The 24,898-nt window shown below is 38.3% G+C and overlaps 3 protein-coding genes across 7 annotated transcripts in view; all 3 read left to right on the top strand.

Moving 5' to 3' along the window:
* The first annotated feature begins 300 nt into the window (after nt 1-300).
* CARD16 (caspase recruitment domain family member 16) lies at nt 301-7,530 on the top strand. Of its 3 annotated transcripts, XM_008953764.4 has the most exons (4): nt 301-420; nt 1,054-1,320; nt 2,169-2,231; nt 3,995-4,151. In XM_008953764.4, the coding sequence occupies exons 1-3, from the start codon at nt 414-416 to the stop codon at nt 2,186-2,188; spliced, it is 294 nt and encodes a 97-aa protein (XP_008952012.1). In that variant the 5' UTR covers nt 301-413; the 3' UTR covers nt 2,189-2,231; nt 3,995-4,151. The 3 variants fall into 3 exon arrangements, with proteins under 3 accessions (XP_008952012.1, XP_008952010.1, XP_063464321.1); XM_008953762.5 differs by lacking the exon at nt 2,169-2,231 and having other exon boundaries at nt 3,995-7,048; XM_063608251.1 differs by lacking the exons at nt 301-420; nt 2,169-2,231 and adding an exon at nt 429-520 and having other exon boundaries at nt 3,995-7,530.
* Nucleotides 7,531-9,727: 2,197 nt separating this feature from the next.
* CASP1 (caspase 1) lies at nt 9,728-21,351 on the top strand. 3 transcript variants are annotated; one of them, XM_008953761.6, is made up of 10 exons: nt 9,732-10,606; nt 11,239-11,505; nt 12,587-12,649; nt 14,439-14,554; nt 15,218-15,391; nt 15,821-16,055; nt 16,453-16,596; nt 18,768-18,877; nt 19,361-19,491; nt 20,116-21,351. In XM_008953761.6, exons 1-9 carry the CDS (start codon nt 10,426-10,428, stop codon nt 19,457-19,459), a joined length of 1,389 nt encoding a protein of 462 aa, XP_008952009.6. In that variant the 5' UTR covers nt 9,732-10,425; the 3' UTR covers nt 19,460-19,491; nt 20,116-21,351. The 3 variants fall into 3 exon arrangements, with proteins under 3 accessions (XP_014202472.5, XP_008952009.6, XP_034789502.3); XM_034933611.3 differs by lacking the exon at nt 9,732-10,606 and adding an exon at nt 10,871-11,101; XM_014346986.5 differs by lacking the exon at nt 12,587-12,649 and having other exon boundaries at nt 9,728-10,606.
* Nucleotides 21,352-22,521: 1,170 nt separating this feature from the next.
* CASP5 (caspase 5) overlaps nt 22,522-24,898 on the top strand; it is a 32,682-nt gene continuing 30,305 nt past the window's right edge. Inside the window, exon 1 of the mRNA XM_063608250.1 lies at nt 22,522-22,588. Within this exon, the coding sequence (XP_063464320.1) occupies nt 22,582-22,588 (7 nt within the window). The 5' untranslated portion in view covers nt 22,522-22,581. The remainder of the gene's footprint in view (nt 22,589-24,898) is intronic.

Below are 24,898 nucleotides of genomic sequence, written 5' to 3'. Positions count from 1 at the left end.
AGCAAAATTGCTTCACAGGGACATATATTTCCCACAAACTTTCCCCAAAGCTGTGAGGTGGGGTCAAGGGAACAGTGGTTCACATTCTCCAAAGGTTGTGTTAATTTTTTCGGTCAAGTTTTCGAATGAATGGGAAACTCGTCACTGTGTGAATTTAACTGTACACATACTTTCTCAATCCTGTCTTATTCTCTAAGCCCCATTCCCCTCCAAGGGCTGGTGAAAAAAGAATTCCCTTGGATACACTCTCTGATGCAGGCTACAGTTCTGATTCTTTCTCTGGGAAGAAAAATAAAGATATGCATATGCATGTGCAGTGGGTGTTTCCCAATATGTGTACACGCCCTGCCAAAAAGGAAGGCGAAGCATACTTTCAGTTTCAGCCCACACAAGAAGGGTAGGAGAGAAAAGCCATGGCCGGTGAGTCTTTTACTGTTCCAAGAACAGGTCCCTGGGAAGAAAGAGTTGTGGAAAGGGCTGGCTCTTCTGGAAGCCATAATTAGTATCTGTGGAAGTTTAGGTGAGCAGAAGTGAGGGAGAGGGAGGAGTGGGAGGAGAGAAGGAACTAGAAGATTTTTGCAGCCTTTAGAAAGAAAAGGCAAGCCCAGAAAGGAACTGAGACTTTAGGGGTAGCCTGCTGTCATTTTGCAATCTTAATTAAACCCTTACTTACCTGTCGTAAGTCTGACAGAGGGTACAGAATTGGCACAGGAGGAGTACTAGCAGCAGTGGTTCCTAAATGAAATGGGCTATTTCTGCTTCATTACTTTATTAATCAGAGTTAAATAAACATGGGACACAAGAGGATGATCTCTGCTTTCCAGGGACTAATGTGGAAATGGTAAACTCAGTCTTCAGGTCACTCCATGCACATATATGGGGACTAACTGAGGGAAACAAGTAGGACAGCAATACAGTAAGAAGAGGGATTACCCAACTGTGAGGAGGGGGACATTTCACTGATGAAATCTAAATGAGGTCACTTTCTGTTGATTACGTGAGAGGAATATGAGGCTGTTTTCATGATGTGAGAAATCCTTGTGCTCCAAACAGACAAGGTCCTGAAGGAGAAGAGAAAGCTGTTTATCCATTCCATGGGTGAAGGTACAATAAATGGCTTACTGGATGAATTATTACAGACAAGGGTGCTGAACCAGGAAGAGATGGAGAAAGTAAAATGTGAAAATGCTACAGTTATGGATAAGACCCGAGCTTTGATTGACTCCGTTATTCCGAAAGGGGCACAGGCATGCCAAATTTGCATCACATACATTTGTGAAGAAGACAGTTACCTGGCCCGGACGCTGGGACTCTCAGCAGGTAAGGGTCAGTGACTCACACTCAAGTTCACCTAGGGCCTGTCTTCATGCCTAACATTTGATTTCTTTACTAGTCATGTTAATTTGAAGAAAACGTTCTTATTTCTGGCTTCAGGGCCATATTTCTGTAGCAGGGTCCCTATTGCATGTCCCTTGACTCTTTTTTGTGTTCCTTCATCCTCAGTGGCCCTCTTCTGATTAAACATCATTTTCTGTTCTGAGTACATGGTAGCTAATTTCCTTAAGGTCATGAGAACTATCTAAAAAGCTTCATACAATATGTTCCAGTGTTCCTGGCAAGGCACAATATTTATTGATTGATTTATTATTTTGTGTCCAGGATGTCCCTAAGCACTTATGTAGTTGTTTGACATGAGCTTTAGGGTCTGTATTCAAACACTTTTTATAAATTCTTTTCAAACTTTTGCCCTCTGAGAAGAATAAAGTATATTTAAGTGATGATGATACATTCAGGAAATACATTCAATGATTACAGAAAAGTAAAGATTTCAACAGGGCTCTTTCCTCCTGTTACCCCCATGCATTTTCTTTTGAGTAAGATCCACTTGTCTGTTGCCAAGCTGCAGATCATACTGGGAGGCCTGGACTTCCACCATCTGCAGCCCTCCTAGGGCCTGATACAGTGCTCAGGAAATGAGTTTGCCCATTCTTATAATTCCTTGAACCTACAACATGGTGAGGATGGGAGTTTTGGTGCACTTGAACATTATTTATTGTCATTTAGTCAGGGTTGTGGGAGGAATTTGCAGTGAGGAGTGGCTTATGCATTGCTGTAAAGTTTTCCAGAGATGATAAGTGGCTATTTCAATGTTCTTCATCTTTTTATAGGTCCGATACCTGGAAATTAGCTTAGTACACAAGACTCCCAATTACTGTTTTCTTCCTTCCCAGGTAATGTTGTTTTTCAATGAAGAGCATTCTTTGAACCCCATCTTCCTTAACATTAATTTAGTGGAATGAGCTCTGCTTGAAGGGGCTATGGAGAATTCCCATAGACTGATCATATAATTTTCTTTTTTAATCTATTCTGTTTTTGCAGAAACTGTTCCCAAAGCTTTACTACTCTTATTTATACTAACAAAATCTGAATTTGTATCTCAAATTCTGATTACCCAAATAAGTACCAAACTTCATCATTTAAGACTACTGAAATATTCCCTCACATCTTCCAGAGACAGCTTTATCTAAACAGTTTCAGAGCTGAACATGCCATTCTTCCCCACCCTGCTTCTCTTCCAGTTTTGTGTAACTTGGTTTTTGATGCCACCATCACCAGTTGTTCAATCCAGGAACTTGAAACTCATCTTGGCCCCTTTCCTCTCAAGCACCTCCAATATTCAAGCCATGGCCAAGTTTTATGCATTCTTCTCTCAAATTTGGAAATGTCTGTTCATTCTTACTTCTATTATTTTATTAAAGAACTCTTATTCCTTAAGTGCCCCCCTTAAAATAAAAGAAATTTATATTTGAAAGCAATTTAGAGGCTAGAAATGCATGTTTTTATCAAGTTCAGATATTACTCTACTGAAATTATTAAGGATGATTACCTCATGAATATTTTCTTAAATGTTTCACAGCATGGGATACTCACTATATAACCAAATACTGTATTCTCAAAAATAACTCAAATGCTTTTCTTTAGTTTTTTTCTATTGCTTTCACAAATCCTTACAAAGAAACCAAACATTTCTTCTACTAAATTATTATTTTATAGTTTTCTCCAATATAATCATTCTAATTAGTTCTTCTCCATGTCAACACACTTCATGCTGCCTTTGTTTATCTGATTGTATAGCAGTTTTTCAAATTTGTTTGCAAAATTAAATATTATTATTTTGCCTTAATAGTTTCTAAGAGATCCTCTGGATATCTAGAAAACTCAGTTCTATCTTGAAATAAACATCACATTAATTTCTTTAACAAGTGCATCACATTGTCAGATTGTGTTGATCTTGTGATGAAATAAAAGCCTCAAAGATTTTCTCACACAAACTCTGTGAAAACATTTCCTCATATGTTTGTGAAAGCAATGTTTAGTGCTATGAATCCATCTAGAGCACACCATGATTTTAGAATTCATCATTCTATTTTATATTTATTCTAGTTTACGTATTCAATATTCTTGTCCTCCCATATGTATACATTGTAGGAGGAGATGCTGAAGGACAGGAAAAGGGATCATTAAAAAATATTCCCAGTGTTTACTACCATGTCTATTAGGTAAATAAATAAAAGGATAAACACATATTTTAAAAATTAACTAGTGTTAATTAAGACCTGCTCCCATTAAATTTTATCCTAGGGTTTGAATCCTTTGAAAACAAATCATATTTTAACTATTTTATATCACTCATTGACTGTTTCCTGAGTGTTTTATCATGCATGGCCTTGAAAAGCTTCCTCTCTGTTTTTATCTAAGATGCTTGTAGAAATACTTATGCTCAAATATGAAAGTAGATCCTCCCTGTAATGCATACCTAGAAATCTCTGGCTTGAAATGTGCTCCTTTAGCAGCAAACACACTCAACTATGTTAATGACTAGATTAGTATTGTCCTCTAGGAATGTATTTCCTCTTTTGTAGCTTCCTCCATAGGTGAGGCTATAAGAACAAAGAGGGATACCACTGTTCATGATATTCCTTGTCTCTTGCAGCTCCTCAGGCAGTGCAGGACAACCCAGCTATGCCCACATCCTCAAGCCCAGAAGGCAGAATCAAGCTTTGCTTTCTAGAAGACGCTCAAAGGATATGGAAACAAAAGTTGCAGAGGTGCCATGTTCAGAATACAATAATAAAGTGGAGTGAAAGATATACTTCAGGCAGTTTTGAAATGCAGTGGCTTTTTCTTAGAACCAATTTTATTGAGCGGTTCTGGAGGATCATACTTCTGCTCCCCTTGCATAAAGGAACTCTATATCCTAGAATCCCAGGTTTAGGTAAAGAGTTGCAAACTGGAACTCATAAATTATCTTAGTCTTCACCCAGTCTGTCTCTTAGAATTTATTTCCCACTGACAAAAACAAGCCATTTTGTCTGCTTGTATAACCCAGATTTTCCAGTGTAGTGCCCAGTTGGAAAAAAGCACATCACATTGAACAAGTATTGAAGTGGACTCTCGCTTCTCACCCAATTCTCCAACTTGTGTTTACCAAGAATTGGAGTCAGTTTTTTACCTGTTGTTCCTATTCATAAAATGAAATTAATATTTATTTAACATATTGAAATGAAGCATATGAATAATTTAGAAGCACTTTACCAAAAAGTGCATTTTAACATTACCTTGCTTCTGGGCTATAACTTATGACTACTATAAATGAGAGGTATAGTGGCATGCTCTCTACACCAGGCATTGCATCTTAGAAGGTAAGAATGATAATGAGGCCCCTCCTATACATGAGAACACGGAGGATGGGAGATGTTAAATAACTTGGTTAAGATCTACACCTCATAAATAGAAGTTGACCCTAGGGCTATTAGACGCCAAAGTCCACACTGATAAGCCGGGCAGAAAGAAAGAGGCTTGTAGACAAAGAAAAAATAAAATAACATGTAATAGTTGATTAGTGCTCTAAGTTGTATTACACAAAATGTGCTGATAGTCCAAAAATATAACTAAGAAGAGTTGGATAAACTGAAAGGGTCCATGAACTTCTAAGGCTTGGAAATGTGATGGCCAAAACCCAAGCACAGAATTTTCTGCCTTCTATGTCAGAGATTTTTATAGTACCTACTCTGTCATTTAAAATGATATTGTTTCCCAGACTTCACACTGACAGGATTTTATAACATTATGCACATTTAAAATATTACTTATAATAGAATTGTTACATTCATTCATTTTGAGATGATTTTACCTTTGTAATTCTATTTTCCAAGTACACATTTAAGTCAACAATTTGGTTCCCATAAATTATATCCACTCTGTCTACAATTCCCCATCCAACTTGGGTGGTTGGTAATTACAACTCAGTCACTATAAGAACAACTTCCTCTTACCAAAATTTTTCAAATTTGTGGAATGTGTCCAGCCAGAAATCAACAAAAAAATATATATTATTACAACCACTGACCATTTTCGCTTCAAAATTTTAATGTTATTTTTGTATAATGTACGTCAAAGAAAATGTACTCCTTTTAAGAATACAATTTGATAATTAATGATACATGGCTATTCTAGTATAATAACATCCCACTGAATAGACAAACCGATTTTGTCACCCCAGAAAGTTTTGTCATGCCCATTGTTATCAATCTCATTCCACTTCCTCCTCAGATAAGTAGTCATCGAATTTCTATCACTGTACGTTAGTTTTCCCTAATCTAGAACTTTATGTAATTGGAATCACAGAGTATGTGTTCCTTCCTATATGGCTTCTTTCACTCATAATTGAAACATATTTTTTTCATCCATGTTATTGCATATATTAGTAATTTTTCCCTTTCATGACTGAATAGCATTTCAGTGTACATGTATAGCACAAATTGTTATTTTATGCTCCGGAATTGGATATTGATTTGTTTCCAGTTTTTGACATCTTCATTTTTGAGGAAACAGTGGGCCCTTGCAATCTAGTGGCTCAGTGTTTAGCTTTCCATGACATGAGACTCAAGGCTTATGGTTCTACATTCCCAGATATATGGTCTAGTCATGGCTTCTGTTTCTGGGATGTCACTCTGACATGCTTCAACTCAGTGGTTCATGGCTCTGGCTGCGGGGGAAACCCTCATGTGAAATACTTTAGTTAATAGAAAAAAATGAATCATTTAAAAGTAAATGATGGGAAGATAAGTAATACACAGGCAATTTCTGCTTTCTTCCATGCTACAAATCCTCCCAGTGGCAAGGAGCACAAGTTTATGCTGCCATCGGATTAAGTCATTGGCAAAGTAAAGATAAAACACCATGAGAGGTTGGGCATGGTGGCTCACATCTATAATCCCAGCACTTTGGGAGGCCGAGGTGGGCAGATTACGAGGTCAGGAGTTTGAGACCAGTCTGGTGAACATAGTGAAACCCCATCTCTAGTAAAAATACAAAAAATTAGCCAGGTGTGGTGGTGCCTGTAATTCCAGCTACTTGGGAGGCTGAGGCAGGAGAATCACATGAACCCGGGAGGCGGAGATGGCGCCATTGCACTCCAGTGGGGTTACAGTGTGAGACTCTGTCAAAAAATAAAAAATAAAAATAAAAAACTATGTCCTCCTACACAGTGAGTTCTAGTCAAACCCGAACACATTTAACCCTTCACCTAGAGCACAGGAAATAAAACTGGTAGCCCACATGTCAAAAGGTGGATGTTTTTCTAACTCTGGGTCTTTAATCTCCAAAAATATTAAGGTAACAAATCAGGAGAATTTTTGGTAAAGAATTTGATAAACGTAACATACCGTTTGCATTTTGCAATTAGCCCACCTTTCATCAAATAGATTTATAAAATAAATTAGCCACATTGAGTTTGTTTCTGGGATAAGCAATTGAACATGTGATTGCAAAGGCAGAGACCTTTTCTGGCCTTCCCTGGCTCCTCTGTCTAAAGTTCATGAGTCCTGCAATATTTTGTCTCCTACTTTGCCAATTTTTTTTTTATCATTCTCATCACTTGCTACATTTGAACAGTCTGAATATTCCGGTTACATATTACATACCAGGTGTATTAGTCTGTCCTCATGCTGCTAACAAAGACATACCCAAGACTGGGTACTTTATAAAGAAAAAAAGAGGTTTAATGGGCTCATAGTTCCACATGGCTTGGGAGGCCTCACAATCATGGTGGAAGGCAAAGGAGGAGCAAGGACACATCTTCCATGGAAGCAGACAAAAAGGCATGTGCAGGGGAACTCCCCTTTATGAAGCCATCAGATCTCATGAGACTTTTTCACTATCATGAGAACAACATGGGAAAAACCCACCTCCATGATTCAATTACCTCCCACCAGGTGCCTCCCATGACACCAGGGGATTATTACAATTTATGGTGAGGTTTTGGTGGGGACACAGAGCCAAACTCTGTCATTCTGCCCCTGGCCTCTCCTGAATGTCATGTGCTCACATTTCAAAACCAATCCTGCCTTCCAACTGTTCCTCAAAGTCTTCACTCATTCCAGCATTAACCCAAAAGTCCAAGTCCAAAGTCTTCTCTAAGACAAGGCAAGTCCCTTCCACCTATGAGCCTGTAAAATCAAAAGCAAGTTAGTTACTTCCTAGATACAACGGGGATACAGGCATTGGGTAAATACACCCATTCCAAATGGGAGAAATTGGCCAAAGGAAGGGGCTACATTCCCCATGTGAGGCCAATATCCAGTAGGGCAGCCAAATCTTAAAGCTTCAAAATGATCTTTGACTCCATGTCTCATATCTCGGTCATGCTGATGCAAGAGTCGGGGTCCCATGGCCTTGGGCAGCTCCACCCTTGTGGCTTTGCAGTGTACAGCATCCCTCCTAGCTGCTTTCATGGGTTGGCATTGAGTGCCTGACTATTCCAGGTGCATGGCGCAAGCTGTTGGTGGATCTACCATTTTAGGATCTGGAGGATGGTGGCCCTTTACTCATGGCTCCACTAGGCAGTGCCCCAGTGAGGACTCTGTGTGGGAGCTCACACCCCACATTTCCCTTCTGCATTGCCCTAGTAGAAGTTCTTCATGAGGGTCCCACCCCTGCAGCAAACTTCTGCCTGGACATCCAAGCATTTCCATACATCCTCTGAAATCTAGGCAGAGGTTCCCAAACCTCAATTCTTGACTTCTGTGCCCCTACAGGCTCCACACCACATGGAAGCTGCCAAGGCTTGGGGCTTGCACCCTTTGAAGTCACAGCCCGAGCTATTTCTTGGCCCCTTTTAGCCATGGCTTCAGTGGCCCGGGAAGAAGGGCACTAAGTCTTTACGCTGCATACAGCAGAAGGGCCCTGTGCTTACCCCATGAAAACATTTTTTTCCCTCTTAGGTCTCCAGTCCTGTGATAGGAGGGGCTGCCTGGAAGGTCTCTGACATACTCTGGAGACATATTCCCCATTGTCTTGGAGATTAATGTCTTAGAGATTAACATTTGCCTCCTCGTTACTTCTGCAAATTTCTACAGTTGGCTTGAATTTCTCCTCAGAAAGTGGGTTTTGCTTTCCTAGCACATCATCTGGCTGCGAATGTTTCAAACTTTTATGCTCTGCTTCCCTTTTAAACATAAGTTCCAATTCCAAACCATATCTTTGCAAATACATAAAAATGAATGCTTTTAACAGCACCCAAATCACTTCTGGAATGCTTTGCTACTTAGAAATTTCTTCTGCCAGATGCCCTAAATCATCTCTCTCAAGTTCAAAGTTCCACAGATCTCTAGGGCAGGGGCAAGATGCCACCAATCTCTTCACTAAAACACAGCAACAGTCATTTTTATTCCACTTCCCAACAAGTTCCTATCTTCATTCGAGATGAGCAGCATTTAGTCAAAGCCATTCAACAAGTCTCTAGAAAGTTCCAGATTCTATTTTCCTATCTTTCTCTGAGCCCTAAGAACTGTTCCAACCTCTGCATTTTACCCAGTTCCAACATCGCTTCCACATTTTTGGAGATCTTTACAGCAGCACTCCATTACTCAGTATAAATTTACTGCATTAGTCATTTCTCACACTGCTAATAAAGACATACTCAAGGCTGGGTAATTATATAGAACAAAAAAGAGATTTAATAGACTCACAGTTCCACATGGCTGGGGAGGCCTCAGAATCATGGCAAAAGGCAAAAGAGGAGCAAGGACACGTCTTACATGGGTGCAGGCAAGAGGGTATGAGCAGAGGAATTCCCTTTTATAAAACCATCGGATCTCATGAGACATTCATTATCAGGAGAACAGCATGGAAAAAAAACAGCACCCATGATTCAATTACATCCCACCAGATACCTCCCATAACACATGAGGATTATTACAATTCATGGTGAGATTTGAGTAGGGAAACAGAGACAGACCATATCACCAGCCTTCATGTTTTTCTTTCCCTCTTGAATGTGAGACCAAAGGGGAAAGGACCATGATATGTTTTGACTGAACCTCTGGCACCTAGAGCAACGTCGTCCATATATGTTTGCTAAATGAATGACTAGATGCACTGCTTGAGGATTCTAACAAAAGATAAACTTAGCTAGATAATCTGCAAATAATCATCCTTGATTATTTTTCTAACCTTAAACATTTGTATTAATTATAGTAATATCACTCATTATTTGCTTACCATTTGCCAGGCTATGTTCCATGCATTTTCCACATTTTCTCTCACTTTATGCTCAAAACTGTGTAGGTACATACTGTTAATAAAATTATTTCACATACAGAGGAACCAATGCATAGGGAAGTTCATTATCTTGCCAAGGAAGGGAAGTTTAAAATGCTAAGTTCAACATTCTCATTCCAGAGCCTATGCTCTGGGCCTCTACAATGCAATTTCCCTCAAAAATAAACCCTCCAGGATGGGTGGGTGGCTCATGCCTGTAATCCTAGCAATTTGGGAGACCAAGGTGGGCACATTGCTTGAGCCTGGGAGCTAAAGACAAGCCTAGGAAACACAAGGAGACCCTGTCTTTACAAGAGATACAAATATTAGCTGGCCATGGTGGCATGTGCCAGTAATTGCAGCTACTCGGGAGGCTGAGTTGGAAGAATCATTTGAGCCTGGGAAGTGGAGGCTGCAGTGAGCCAAGGTCAAATAACTGCATTCCGGCCTGCACAACAGAATGATACCGTGTATCCGAAAAAAAAAAAAAAAAGAAAGAAAAAAGCAAGGTGAAAAGAAGGACATTAAATAAGAAAAGCTTTAATTCTGGTGAAAAATGTTTCTATTTCTTAAAGCAAAAATGTTTCCCAGGGACATACATTACCCACAACTTTCCCAAGAGCTATGAGGTGGGGTCAGGGGAACAGTGGTTCACATACTCCGAAGGTTGTGTTACTTTTCTCCGTCAAGCTTTCTAATGATTGAGAAACTCTTCACTGTGTGAATTTAATTGTACACATACTTTTTCAATCCTGTCTTACTCTCCAAGCCCCATTCCACTCCTACCCTGATCTATCCAAGGGCTGGTGAAGAAAATTTCCCATGGATACACTACCTGATGCAGGCTACAGTTCTGATTCTTTAATGGGAAGAAAAATAAAGACATGCACATGCATGCACAGTGAGTATTTCCCAATACGTGTACAGGCCCTGCCAAAAAGGAAGGCGAAGCATACTTTCAGTTTCAGTCACACAAGAAGGGAGGAGAGAAAAGCCATGGCTGGTAAGTCTTTTACTGTTCCAAGAACAGGTCCCTGGGAAGAAAGAGTTTTGGAAGGGGCTCGCTCTTCTGGAAGCCATAATTAGCATCTGTGGAAGTTTACTTGAGTAGAAGCAAGGAAAAGGGGGGAGAGGGAGGAGAGAAGGAATTAGAAGATTCTTGCAGACTTTAGAAAGGAAAGGCAAGCCCAGAAAGGAACTAAGGCTTTAGGGGAAGCCTGATGTCATTTTGCAATCTTAATTAAACTCTTACTTACATGTGGAAAGTCTGACAGAGGGTACAGAATTGGCACAGGAGGAGTACTAGCAGCAGTGGTTCCTAAATGAAATGGGCTATTTCTGCTTCATTACTTTATTAATCAGAGTTAAATAAACATGCAACATAAGAGGATGATCTCTGCTTTCCAGGGACTGATGTGGAAATGGTAAACTCAGTCTTCAGGCCACTCCATGCACATGTATGGAGACTATTGAGGGAAACAAGTAGGACAGCGATACAGTAAGAAGAGGGATTACCCAACTGTGAGGAGGGGGACATTTCACTGATGAAATCTAAATGAGGTCACTTTCTGTTGATTACATGAGAGGAATATGAGGCTGTTTTCATGATGTGAGAAATCCTTGTGCTCCAAACAGACAAGGTCCTGAAGGAGAAGAGAAAGCTGTTTATCCGTTCCATGGGTGAAGGTACAATAAATGGCTTACTGGATGAATTATTACAGACAAGGGTGCTGAACCAGGAAGAGATGGAGAAAGTAAAACGTGAAAATGCTACAGCTATGGATAAGACTCGAGCTTTGATTGACTCCGTTATTCCGAAAGGGGCACAGGCATGCCAAATTTGCATCACATACATTTGTGAAGAAGACAATTACCTGGCAGGGACGCTGGGACTCTCAGCAGGTAAGGGTCAGTGACTCACACTCAAGTTCACCTAGGGCCTGTCTTCATGCCTAACATTTGATTTCTTTACTAGTCATGTTAATTTGAAGAAAACGTTCTTATTTCTGGCTTCAGGGCCATATTTCTGTAGCAGGGTCCCTATTGCATGTCCCTTGACCCTCCTTTGATTCTTTTCCTTCATCCTCAGTGGCACTCTTCTGATTAAAGCTCATTTCCTGTTCTGAGTATGTGGTAGCTCCTTTACTGAAGCTCTTGAGAACCACCTGAAAAGCTTCATGCTGTGTTTTCCAGTGTTCCTGGCAAGGCAAAATATTTACCTGTGGATTTATTTTTGCTGAGTGCAAGGGGTCTGTAGGCACTTATGTAGTTGTAAAGTCACATGAAGCTTTAAGGTTTATAATCAAATACTTTTTATAAATTTTCTCCAAAATTTTACCCTCCCAAAAGAATAAAATATATTTCAATGATGGCGATACACTCAGAGAACACATTGAACGTATAGAAAAGTGAAGATTTCTAATGGGCTCATTCCTCCAGTTGCCTCCTTGTACTTTCTTTGAGTACGATCACCCGGTTGCCTGTTACCAGGCTGTGGATCATGCTGTGAGGCCTGGAAATCCTCCACTTGCAACCCTCCTCAGGCCCAATACAGGGCTCAGGAACTGAGCTGGCCAAATCTCATGACCACTTGGACCTATCACGTGGTGAGGATGAGAGTTCTGGTGGATTCCCAGTCATTGATGTCTGTGGCACTTCCTAAAGCCACTTCAGAGGGAGATGTTCTTTGAAAGCAAAAGCCTTCTGTTCTAAGGGTTTGGGAAAGCTTATGCCTGTCTAAGCAGACATTGCAGATGTTTCTGTTTTCATCTATGTGTAATAAACACATATTTTTCTACCAATGCCTCTTTCATTTTCTACCTCCCACCACTCTCTAAATTAAAGAACATCTTGAACATTATTTAATGTCAGTCAGTCAGTCAGTGTTATGGGAGAAATTTTTAGTGGGGAGTGTTTTACAGATTGGGGTAAAGTTTTCCAGAGATGATAAGTGACTACTTCAATACCCTTTATCTTTTCATAGATCAAACATCTGGAAATTACCTTAATATGCAAGACTCTCAAGGAGTACTTTCTTCCTTTCCAGGTAATGCTGTTTTTAAAGGAAGAGCATTCTTTGACCCACATCTTCCTTGACATTAATTTTGTAGGATCAAACGTGGGTAAATGGGCTATGGAGAATTCTCATAGATTGGTCATATAATTTTCTTTTTGTAATCTATTCTGCTTTTGTAGAAACTGTTTCCACAGCTTCATTATCCACATTTATATTAAAAATTCTGAATCTGTGTCTCAAATCCTGATTACCCAAATAAGTACCAAACTTCATTATTTAAGCCTACTGAAATATTCACTCCCATCTCCCAGAGACACCTTATTCTAAACTTTCCCAGAGCTGAAAATGCCATACTTCCACACCCTGCTTCTCTTCCGGTTTTGTGTAACTTGGTTATTGGTGCCACCATCACCAGTTGTTCAAACCAGGAACTTGAAACTCATATGGGACCCTTCCTTCTCATGCACCTCTAACATTCAACCCATGGCCAAGTTTTATGCAGGCTTTTCTCAAATTTGGAACCGTCTCTCTATTTTCTACTTCTATTATTTTATTAAAGAACTCCTATTCCCATAGTGCACTCTTAAAATAAACTTATATCTGAAAGCAATGTAGAGGCTAGGAATGCAAATTATTTATCAAGTTCAGATATTACTCTACTGAATTTATTAAGGTTGGGTATCATGAATATTTTCTTAAATGTTTCACAGCATGGGATATTCAATATATAAAGAAATACTGTATTCTCTACTATGAAAAAATAGCTCAAAAATAACCTAACTACTTCTAGTTTTTTTCTATTGTTTTCACACTTCTTTATGAAGAAATCCAACATTTTATCCAACAAATGATTATTCTATAATTTTTTCCAGTATATCTATTCTAATTAGTTCTTCTCCACATCAGCACATTTCATGCTGCCTTTGTTTATCTAACTGATTGTATAACCATTTTTCAAATTTGTTTTTAAAATTAAATATTATTTTTTGCCTTAATAGCTTCTAAAAGATCCTCCACACATCTAGAAAACTTATTTCTATTTTAAAACAAAGGTTACATTAATTTCTTTAACAAGGACATCACATTGTTGGATTGTGTTGAACCTGTGATGAAATAAAAGGCTCAAGGATTTTCTCACATAAACTCTGTGAAAACATTTCCTCAAGTGTCTGTGCAATGAATGTTTAGTGCTATAAATCCATCTAGTGTGTACCTTGATTTTAGCATTTATCATTATATCTTCATTCTACTTCATATATTCAATATTCATGTCCTTTCATACGTATACATAGAAGGAAGAGATCCTGAAGGACAGGACAAAGATTCATTAAAAAATATTCCTAGTGCTTACTACCATGTATATTAAGTAAATAAATAAAAAGATAAACATGTACTTTAAAAAATATTTTAGTAGATTAAATTAAGACCTGATCCCATTAAATTTTATCCTAGGGTTTGAATATTTTGAAAAAAGTTTATATTCTTAACTATTTTATCTCACACATTGTTTGTTTTCTGAGTGTTTTATCAGGCATAGACTTTAAATTTTCCCTTTCTATGTTAGTATCTAAAATGCTTGTAGAAAGGCTGATCCTGAAATATGAAAGAAGATACTTGTAATGCATACCTGGAAATCTCTTGCTTGAAATGTGCTCCATTAGGAGCAAACTCACTCAGCTGTGTTAATGATGTAGATCAGGATTGTCGCCCTCAGAGTGCATTTCCTCTTCTGTGGCATCATCCATAGGTGAGGCTGTAACAAACACAAAGCGGAACAAACAGAGATGCCACTGTTCATGATGTTCTTTGTCTCTTGCAGCTCCTCAGGCAGTGCAGGACAACCCAGCTATGCCCACATCCTCAGGCTCAGAAGGGAATGTCAAGCTTTGCTCCCTAGAAGAAGCGCAAAGGATATGGAAAGAAAAGTCGGCAGAGGTGCCATGCTCAGAACACAAGGATAGAGTGGGGTGAAAGAAACACTTCAGGCAGTTCTGAAATGCAGTGGCTTATTCTTAGAGTCAACTTCATTAAGCAGTTCTGGAGAATCATACTTCTGCTCCCCTTACATAAAGGATTTCTATATCCTAGAATCCCAGGTTTATAGAAAGAGGTCCAAATTGGATCCACTTCCTCGGTAAATAACATCAGTAATGACAGCTATTGAATGCTTATTAAGAATGGGCATTGTTCTAAGCATTTTGCACATGATAATACATAATTTTTAACCTTAAACACAACCCATTTTAGAGATCAAGAAGCTGAGACAGGGGATTGTTAAATATTTTTCCCAAAGAAAAACAATCAGAAATTGGAACAATCAGTTTTAGAATTCAGTCATTTTTGCTTCAAAGCTTGTGCATCTTTCAAAATCCTACCTATCAAGAACAATGAAGTCAGAAGCTCAGCTGCCACCTGGGCATTTGCAATGTCCATGCATACTCTTGAAGCAGCATTCAATTCTGTTCCCCCTTTCCAATGTATGGTTCATGGGGTTTGGCATCTTGATAGGACTAAGGAAGGGGAAGCTGTCATAAACCAGCAAGGGAAATATTTAATTGGAAAGAACAAGGCTGTTCATTCAAATTGCATTTCCTACAGATTTATCCAATAATGGACAAGTCAAGCCGCACACGCCTTGCTCTCATTATCTGCAATGAAGAATTTGACACTATTCCTAGAAGAACTGGAGCTGAGGTTGACATCACAGGCATGACAATGCTGCTACAAAATCTGGGGTACAGCGTAGATGTGAAAAAAAATCTCACCGCTTCGGTAAGTTCTATTATACAACAGAAACAATGGTTATGCCCTTCGTATAACTAAATAATATTAGAAAGCTTGGTTGTAAGACCAAGAAATGTAATCTCTTGATAATCTAAAATACAAACTTGTCATGAGAGACTGCTGGATACTACATGGTCCTTTGTAACATAAGAGTCATTCAGCACAAGCCTGGTATAACTGAATTGGGAAATGTTTTATTGACTCAGTAATGCCACCGTCTCTCTACAAGATAACTCTGGATGACTTCCTATAACACTTTCCTTCACCTTTCTTGAAACTAAGACTAAATTTTTTTTGGCACCCCATTGTTTGTCATGGAATTCCTTAAGAAACTCCTTAAGTATTTATTTATTGACTTTGCAAGGTACCAGGATAGTTAATTACATAGTCAAAAATCAGTGATATGGTCTCTTTCAGGACATGACTACAGAGCTGAAGGCATTTGCACACCGCCCAGAGCACAAGACCTCTGACAGCACGTTCCTGGTGTTCATGTCTCATGGTATTCGGGAAGGCATTTGTGGGAAGAAATACTCTGAGCAAGTCCCAGATGTATTACAACTCAATGCAATCTTTAACATGTTGAATACCAAGAACTGCCCAAGTCTGAAGGACAAACCGAAGGTGATCATCATCCAGGCCTGCCGTGGTGGTGAGTGCTGATGCCTTTGAGAACACCAGACAATCAAATACTATCCTACTCTGTACGCATCCAAGAATTTTTGGTTTCTTTTGGTTTGTCTTTTAATGTCAAAGAACACGTACTGTCAGTATTCAAGAATGCAGCTTCTGTGAATTGAATGGCTGGTTGGTAGATATTTATTCCATATTTAAGCTTGAGATTTTGATATTTGGAAATTTTTACAATTTGTTTGATGGTTAGAAAAGATAAACATTGTTGAAAAGATTGTAACTGAAATGCATGTGTGTATTTGCATGTGAATTAATGATAGAGCAAACACATTAATAAATATCATTGAACAGAGGCTAGGAGGAAAACATCTTCTCAGCCATTGGTAGTAGTAACAAATCAAATTGTGTCTTTCCAGACAGCCCTGGTGTGGTGTGGTTTAAAGATTCAGTAGGAGTTTCTGGAAACCTATCTTTACCAACTACAGAAGAGTTTGAGGATGATGCTATTAAGAAAGCCCACATAGAGAAGGATTTTATCGCTTTCTGCTCTTCCACACCAGGTAACAGGTTTCTACACAGGACATCTTTGTTGGGGCTATCAATACAAAAAGTGACAATAACCCACTAGAGGTGGTGATTAACAACTCAAGACCAACTCAAGCTTTGTTCCAAGTTATACACACAATTCCCTTTATCCAAGAGATCAATTTTGCATATCTGTTCAATGCATTACTAATTAAATAATTCATCTATGTTTCAAAATATTTTTGGAACTTTGAGTGATAGCAGAGAATTAAATGGAAGACGGTATGTGCTGTAGTACATTAGAATCTGACTCTGCATAGAAAATTCTGCCATGTTGAGATCATTCATTAGTCCAATTTGCCCAGACATCAGATATTTATAGGAGAAGAGTAGGAGCAAGATTCTGAAAAGTAGAACAGCAAGCGAGGCACTTTGGGGCCCTAAATTAAAGTGGGTTTTACCTAGAAGCATGAAGTGTGTAAGACAGAATATATTTGAATTTTTCTAAATGTATGCTTTGGAGTAAGAATCTTGCTATTATTGACTGACCCAGACATTTAGTATTTTGTAAAACAGTTCCACTAGCTCCTCCTCGGGCTTTCCTTGAATTGCTCACTAATATGTGAATATAAATATTATTTTTCTAGGGATTTAATAAATTAATATATTTGAAATATTGGGCACGACACAAAATAAAGCACACATTAAAAAACTGCTATTATTTGAAATGTATATATCTGATAACTTAATTCAGTTACTTTTCTAAGCAAGGTTTAAATAAAAATTATTTAAATCCTTTCATTCACCACCTTTGGCAGTTTCCTGAGAGGACTCACATTCTCTTGGTCACCTCTGGCCCAAAGGCCCTGCCTCTGCTCAAATAGTTAAGTTTTCTAAAATATTTTCTAAAATGAGATATCTTCTTTCAGAAGAAGCTTGGTTCTACATTGTGTTGAACATGCCCTGATGTAGAACTCAATAATTTTTTTTTCCCAGTGATCAGAAACAATGACACTACCCAAAAACACCATATATTTTCAGCCTGAGTACATAGAGCAGAGTTTAATATTAGACAGAACTGTTCGTTAGTATCCTTTGATCCCAGCCTTCCACATGACATTCACCGCTAAGTAGCTCTTTGTAGGCCTCTGGCTTCTCATTATCAATCTGGCTGATTTATGTGTCTTTCTTTTCTTTCACTTTCCTTACTCCTACCTTCTAGATGACTGTCAGAAACTCCAATTCAGCTATCTATAACTTCCATGTTAAACCTATCTCCACATTCTGCTGTGCCAATCCCAACCACATCATAGTGATCTCCTGAAGAAAAATAATTATCTACTTCCTTAATTTCACAAAACATTTGCAGAGATATCTGTCTCCACCATATCTTTCACTTACTTCCTTTTACTAGAACAAATCTCAGTTAAAGGCTTCATTTAGCTGAGATAGCTGGGTTTCTAAATAGAATTTTATGATCAATATATACTTTATGACCATTATAACTGGCTAAAATGTGTCATTAAAGAATGTGTCTGTCATTATATACAGAGCTATTGCTGCTGCTTTTCTCTTATGACTTCCTTTGCATAATTTTATGCCTTCATTACTTCTGTGTCTACTATGTAATAAATTAATATTGTTTTTCTTTAATATTTCTCTTCTTCATAAGAACTTTTTTCCTCCAATATAATGTGCTTATTTACTTATCTACTCCTCCTAGATTTCTACTTTTGTTCTGTTTTATGATTTTTATAGTTAACTTTTTGTGTGTAAATATCTTACTGTCAATGTTATTTAATTTCGATTAATCTTTTATGAAGTACATAAATTGAGAATTTGTTAATATAATTACCCCATGTAGACTGAGTATTGCATATCCTGGGTTATCTCAAACACTTGCGTGACCTCAGATACCTCCTGTGTATGGAGTTATTACCATCCCTTGTATAGCTAGCTGAGTCTATTAAATATCAGAATGCATAATTAACTTGAATCACAGTCAGTAATACCACTTTGGGAATGCACATTTAGATATTTCGTTTCCAAATCCCAATCACTCCCCTCTACCCCATTCCATCTTTTCCTTATTTGCTACTAAATTTATGATTTCAAACATCCCTCAGCTGGAGTAGAAATACTAGGGTTTCTTCTCTTTCTTCAGGCAAGAGCCAGTCTTGAGATTTGAAATGTGCTTTATCCATAGATAATGTTTCTTGGAGACATCCCACAATGGGCTCTGTTTTTATTGGAAGACTCATTGAACATATGCAAGAATATGCCTGTTCCTGTGATGTGGAGGAAATTTTCCGCAAGGTAAGACTCTCGTGGATGCTATTTTCACTCTACTTCCCTGAATGCTTGGCTATTGCAATTGGAAGCATAGAAAGCAGATCCAGACAAGTTTATCTTCCAATAATGCCCTTCTTTCCAAAAGAGTTTTGGAGTTCTTTGGAGAGTGGACAAACCCAGGAGCCTAATCCAATCTATTAAGACCCACAGCCTTGAGAAAACAATCATTTAGTTTCACCCCGCTCCTGCCCTGCAGAGACAAATGAATGGACTCTAATTTACCTGTGTCTCTCATGGCTATTAGATCCAGGAGCAGATTTAAAATGCCCTGAGGAGGGTCATTCAATGCTTACATACATATATAGTTACACTTGTTGCAGATGGAAGTACTTTTTGTTTTTCTCACTTATTTTGCTATATTTGTTGTAGTTTTTTGACATAACTCAAGAAACTCTTGAAAAAAAACTCAGCAAAAAAAAGGGCTACAGACTTTCCTTACTCTTTTAGGTTCGATTTTCATTTGAGCAGCCAGATGGTAGAGTGCAGATGCCCACCACTGAAAGAGTGACTTTGACAAGATGTTTCTACCTCTTCCCAGGACATTAAAATAAGGAAACTCTATGAATGTCTGTGGGCAGGTACATGTGTATGGTCGGGAGTATGGGAAGGTTGAGGAAAGGGTACTGAAAGTCCATTTTAGTCAAGAACTCTAGGTCTACAGGCTGAGAATCCTTAATCCAAAAATTTGAATTTTGAAATGCTCTAAAATCCAACACTGTGTGAGCGCCCACATGATATTCAAAGGAAATGTTTATTGAAACATTTCAAATTATAGGTTTTTGGATTAGGGATGCTAAACCAGTAAGTATACTGCTGAATTCCAATATACAAAAATATCTGAAATTTGAAATACTTCTGGTAGCATGCATTTTGGATAAGGGATAATCAAGCCATATACAGAAAATACTGAAGTAATGCCTTTCTTCTGGTCAGTGCAGAGCACGTTGCTCTTCTCCCAAAGTTTTTCATTTAGACCCCTTTTGAGATTCATCTGATATTGGCCTAGAAGTGGCCGTAAGACTACGAACCCTCACTTTTGGATGTTTCTCTCCTTCACCTCAGCAGGGTATATTTAAACATAGCATGCGGTCTTTCCTTTTAAAATTGTGTATGTTCCCATTGGTGGTATAACTTTATAACTTGCATGTCTTTAACAAAATTCTTTCCTATGTTTTTTTTTTAATTATTTCTTTTTCTCATAGGAAGTGAAGAGATCCTTCTGTAAAGGTTTTTGGAATTATGTCTGCTGAATAATAAACTTTTTTGAAATAATAAATCTGGTAGAAAAATGAAAACTTGTCCTCATTTTTCTCCCACACTGAAGAAACAGGGACTGGAACTTAGAGTGACTAAGGAATTTAGAGTGTTTGACTTAATCTGTCAGACCCAAACTGGCTATTGGCACCTTTCTTTCCCAGAACTTAAAGTAAAATAAAATATAAAAATTTAAAAAAGAAAATCAGACTTACAAACATAGCAATGTTATTAATTACTTTCTTGAACAAAAATTTATTTTGGCCATTTTTAAAAAAAGAAAAATCGTTTGCTGGGCTTTCTGCTTTGGGGATGTGATATAAGTTACAGCAGGTATCTGACTTCAAATAATTTAGAGCTCAGCAGGAGAGACGGGGGAAGACAGCTAGTTATGACAGCGACAGTGTAGTGTGATAAAGAACTTTCCCCAAATCCCACAGTTTACTACTGACAAATCCATGAACTTGCATGTTTCTACCCTTTGCAAAAGTATTTAAGACAAAGTAAGTTTTGAATCAACCCTCAGTAGTTCACAGACTTCTTGAAAAGATAAGACAGCCATCCAAAATGAAGCGCTTGGCAGATGGTGCCTGACACCCTGAAGAAACTCTAGGATGCATGGTGTGCACAATGAAGTCCTGGCATGGTGCAGAGAAAACGAGTTTGGGGTGAAATCATGCACTCAGGGATGTTAAGATTTAGGGAGGATTCGAAGAACTACCCCTTACTTGCAAATATGTTTTTTTCTAATATTTAACAGATTAAATGAGAGTTAATTTCTGACTTCTTAAACACCTTCATAGTTGAACACATTACAGTCTCTCTCTCTGTCTCTTTTTTTTTTTTTTTTTTACCTTTTATTAACTGTTTCTCTGGGCATATCTCTTCTGTGTTATCATGCATACTCTACTACAACCTGAGACTACATCTGTGATCAGTCTTTGCTCAGAGAATATCAAAAAGGAGAAGTGAATTGCCACCCTAAGTAAAAATTAACTGTTAAAGCAGTTTTAGTCAGTTGAAGAACAGCATTCCAGGAAGTAGATAAGAGGATTCCTTCAGAACTGTCTCCAATCAAAGGGTAAGATGACAGGGAGATGGGGAGGAGAAGACTCCATCATGATTCCTCAGCACAGTTTAAACAAGAAATACATTTATTGAATAAACAATCCTTTCCTTGTTTCTTTTTGCTGTTGTTGTTGACTTTGTTGAGTATCCGTTGGTTATAGGTGTGTGGCTTTATTTTGGGGTTCTCTATTCTGTTCCATTGGGCTATGTGTCTGTTTTTTTTGTACCAATACCTTGCTGTTGTGGTTACTGCAGACTTCTAGCATAGCTTGAAGTCCAGTAATGTGATGCATCCATCTTTGTGAAAAGCAGTTTGGAGATTTACCAAATAACTAAAAAAAGAACTATCATTTGTCCAAGCATCCCATTACTGACTGAATCCTCAAAGGAAAATGTACTGTTCTATCAAAAAGACATGTGCTTTCAAATGTTTGTCGCAGCACTATTCAGTGTAGCCAAAATAATAGAATCAACCCAGGTGTCCATCAATGGTGGATTGGATTTAAAAAAATGTGGTACACACCTACTATGGAATGTTACACAGCCATAAAAATGAAACCCTGCCCTTTGCAGCAACATGGATGCAACTGGAGGCCATTATTCTAAGCAAATTAATGCAGAAACAGAAAACCAAATATCACATAATCTCACTTGTAAGTTCTAGCTAAATATTGTGTACACATGGACATAAAGACGGGAATAACAGACACAGGGAACTACCAGAGGGAGGAGTGAAGGAAGAAGGCAAGAGCTGAAAAACTATGTACTGGGTGCTATTCTCACTACCTAGGTGATAGGTTAAATTGTACTACAAACCTGTGCATCACCTAATATACTCTTGTAACAAACCTGCATATGTACCCCTGAAACTCAAATAAAAATGGAAATGAAAAATAAAGAAACCCAAGATATACAAAATATTTGGTTAATTCTTATGGGAAGATGCAAGGAAACTAGTTAGATTTTACTCATTCAGGACATGTGTTTTTAGATGAGCAGAGGTAGAAAAACTGACAGATCAGAAGAGAGGGATGAATACAAGAAGATGTGGGGCTATGGAGAGAGAAAAGGAAAAAGAAAACCAGGCTGAGGTTTCAACCCACAAAACAATGTTTTGTCATTTGCATTTTTTTTCCCCAGGGAAGAATCTAGAGTTCAAGAATAGAAAGCCAATTTGCTTACTACAGGGAACTTCCCAATGATGAAACTAGAGGTTCCCAGAAGCAACTTCCCATAATCTGTAATCACTTGTCCCCACTCCCTGCAATAAGGAAGTACCTGGTGTATTTTATTTCTGAGTCTGAGGCACTTTCCAGTGCTGTACGAAGAGACAGAGGCTGTTAGCTATGGCTGGTGAGTCTGGGCCCTTTTCTGACTAGCAGCTGGGTACTCAGGTCTTAGAAAAATCTTGATTTATTGCTATGTGACAGGCAGAAATACCAAAAGGGAAATCAACCAATAGTGTGCATGCTGAATCTTTCTCTTATTGGTGGTATGTAGTTTGAATCATGAGACTCTGTGTAGAGACACTGAAGGAGAGTATGTTCTCTAGATGTTTTCAAGCCAGAAAAAGGTAAATTCCTTTCTTTCAACTTCTGGTAATCAAAGAGAGAGTAAGGAAAGACAGAGTAAGTTATTTGTGTGAGAAAACTCCGGAAATTTCTAAATGCACTCTGAAATCTTCTCTGCTTCCTCTTGATTCCAAATTAATCCTCCAGACTATGAACCTTCTCCCCACAATCAGATCTGAGAGCCTCTGTGTTCTCAACGTGTTGTCATCTCTTATCTTGAATTATCTTATTGGTCTGTTTAAAGTGATTGCATTTTTCCACCTTTCTATGTAGTCCTGGTACTAACTCTTATAATGTAATATATCTTAGGTTGCTATCATAGACTTTTAACTGTCTTCCCACTCCCAAAAACTTAACCCTTCAGTCCATACTGCACACTACTTTCAGGCCAACTGTCTTATACACAGAAGATAAAAAAGCCTATGAGTTGGAGTCCTGGGCTACTTAAGCAGCTCGTATTCCAGCAGGTCATATTGCGTCTTTGGCTTCATTCTCCTCACTGGAAAAAGGAAGAAACTGGAATAGATCAGTGCTTTCTAAACCTTATAACATATATGAATAATCTGCAGTCATTTTTTTTCTTTAATTTATTTATTTATTATTATTATACTTTAAGTTTTAGGGTACATGTGCACAATGTGCAGGTTAGTTACATATGTATACATGTGACATGCTGGTGGGCTGCACCCACTAACTCGTCATCTAGCATTAGGTATATCTCCCAATGCTATCCCTCCCCCCTCCCCCCACCCCACAACAGGCTCCAGAGTGTGATGTTCCCCCTCCTGTGTCCATGTGTTCTCATTGTTCAGTTCCCACCTATGAGTGAGAATATGCGGTGTTTGGTTTTTTGTTCTTGTGATAGTTTACTGAGAATGATGATTTCCAATTTCATCCATGTCCCTACAAAGGACATGAACTCATCATTTTTTATGGCTGCATAATATTCCATGGTGTATATGTGCCACATTTTCTTAATCCAGTCTATCATTGTTGGACATTTGGGTTGGTTCCAAGTCTTTGCTATTGTGAATAATGCCACAATAAATATACGTGTGCATGTGTCTTTATAGCAGCATGATTTATAGTCCTTTGGGTATATACCCAGTAAAGGGATGGCTGGGTCAAATGGTATTTCTAGTTCTAGATCCCTGAGGAATCACCACACTGACTTCCACAATGGTTGAACTAGTTTACAGTCCCACCAACAGTGTAAAAGTGTTCCTATTTCTCCACATCCTATCCAGCACCTGTTGTTTCCTGACTTTTTAATGATTGCCATTCTAACTGGTGTGAGATGGTATCTCATTGTGGTTTTGATTTGCATTTCTCTGATGGCCAGTGATGGTGAGCACTTTTTCATGTGTTTTTTGGCTACATAAATGTCTTCTTTTGAGAAGTGTCTGTTCATGTCCTTCGCCCACTTTTTGATGGGGTTGTTTGTTTTTTTCTTGTAAATTTGTTTGAGTTCATTGTAGATTGTGGATATTAACCCTTTGTCAGACGAGTAGGTTGCGAAAATTTTCTCCCATTTTGTAGGTTGCCTGTTCACTCTGATGGTAGTTTCTTTTGCTGTGCAGAAGCTCTTTAGTTTAATTAGATCCCATTTGTCAATTTTGGCTTTGGTTGCCATTGCTTTTGGTGTTTTAGACATGAAGTCATTGCCCATGCCTATGTCCTGAATGGTAATGCCTAGGTTTTCTTCTAGGACTTTTATGGTTTTAGGTCTAACTTTTAAGTCTTTAATCCATCTTGAATTAATTTTTGTATAAGGTGTAAGGAAGGGATCCAGTTTCAGCTTTCTACATATGGCTAGCCAGTTTTCCCAGCACCATTTATTAAATAGGGAATCCTTTCCCCATTGCTAGTTTTTCTCAGGTTTGTCAAAGATCAGATAGTTGTAGATATGCGGCGTTATTTCTGAGCGCTCTGTTCTGTTCCATTGATCTATATCTCTGTTTTGGTACCAGTACCATGCTGTTTTGGTTACTGTAGCTTTGTAGTATAGTTTGAAGTCAGGTAGTGTGATGCCTCCAGCTTTGTTCTTTTGGCTTAGGATTGACTTGGCGATGCGGGCTCTTTTTTGGTTCCA

Source organism: Pan paniscus, chromosome 9 (genome assembly GCF_029289425.2).
Source record: "Pan paniscus chromosome 9, NHGRI_mPanPan1-v2.0_pri, whole genome shotgun sequence".
NCBI classification, from domain to species: Eukaryota; Metazoa; Chordata; class Mammalia; order Primates; family Hominidae; genus Pan; species Pan paniscus.
The sequence above is the reverse complement of the archived record's forward strand: the minus strand, read 5'-3'. Positions and strand labels throughout refer to the sequence as shown.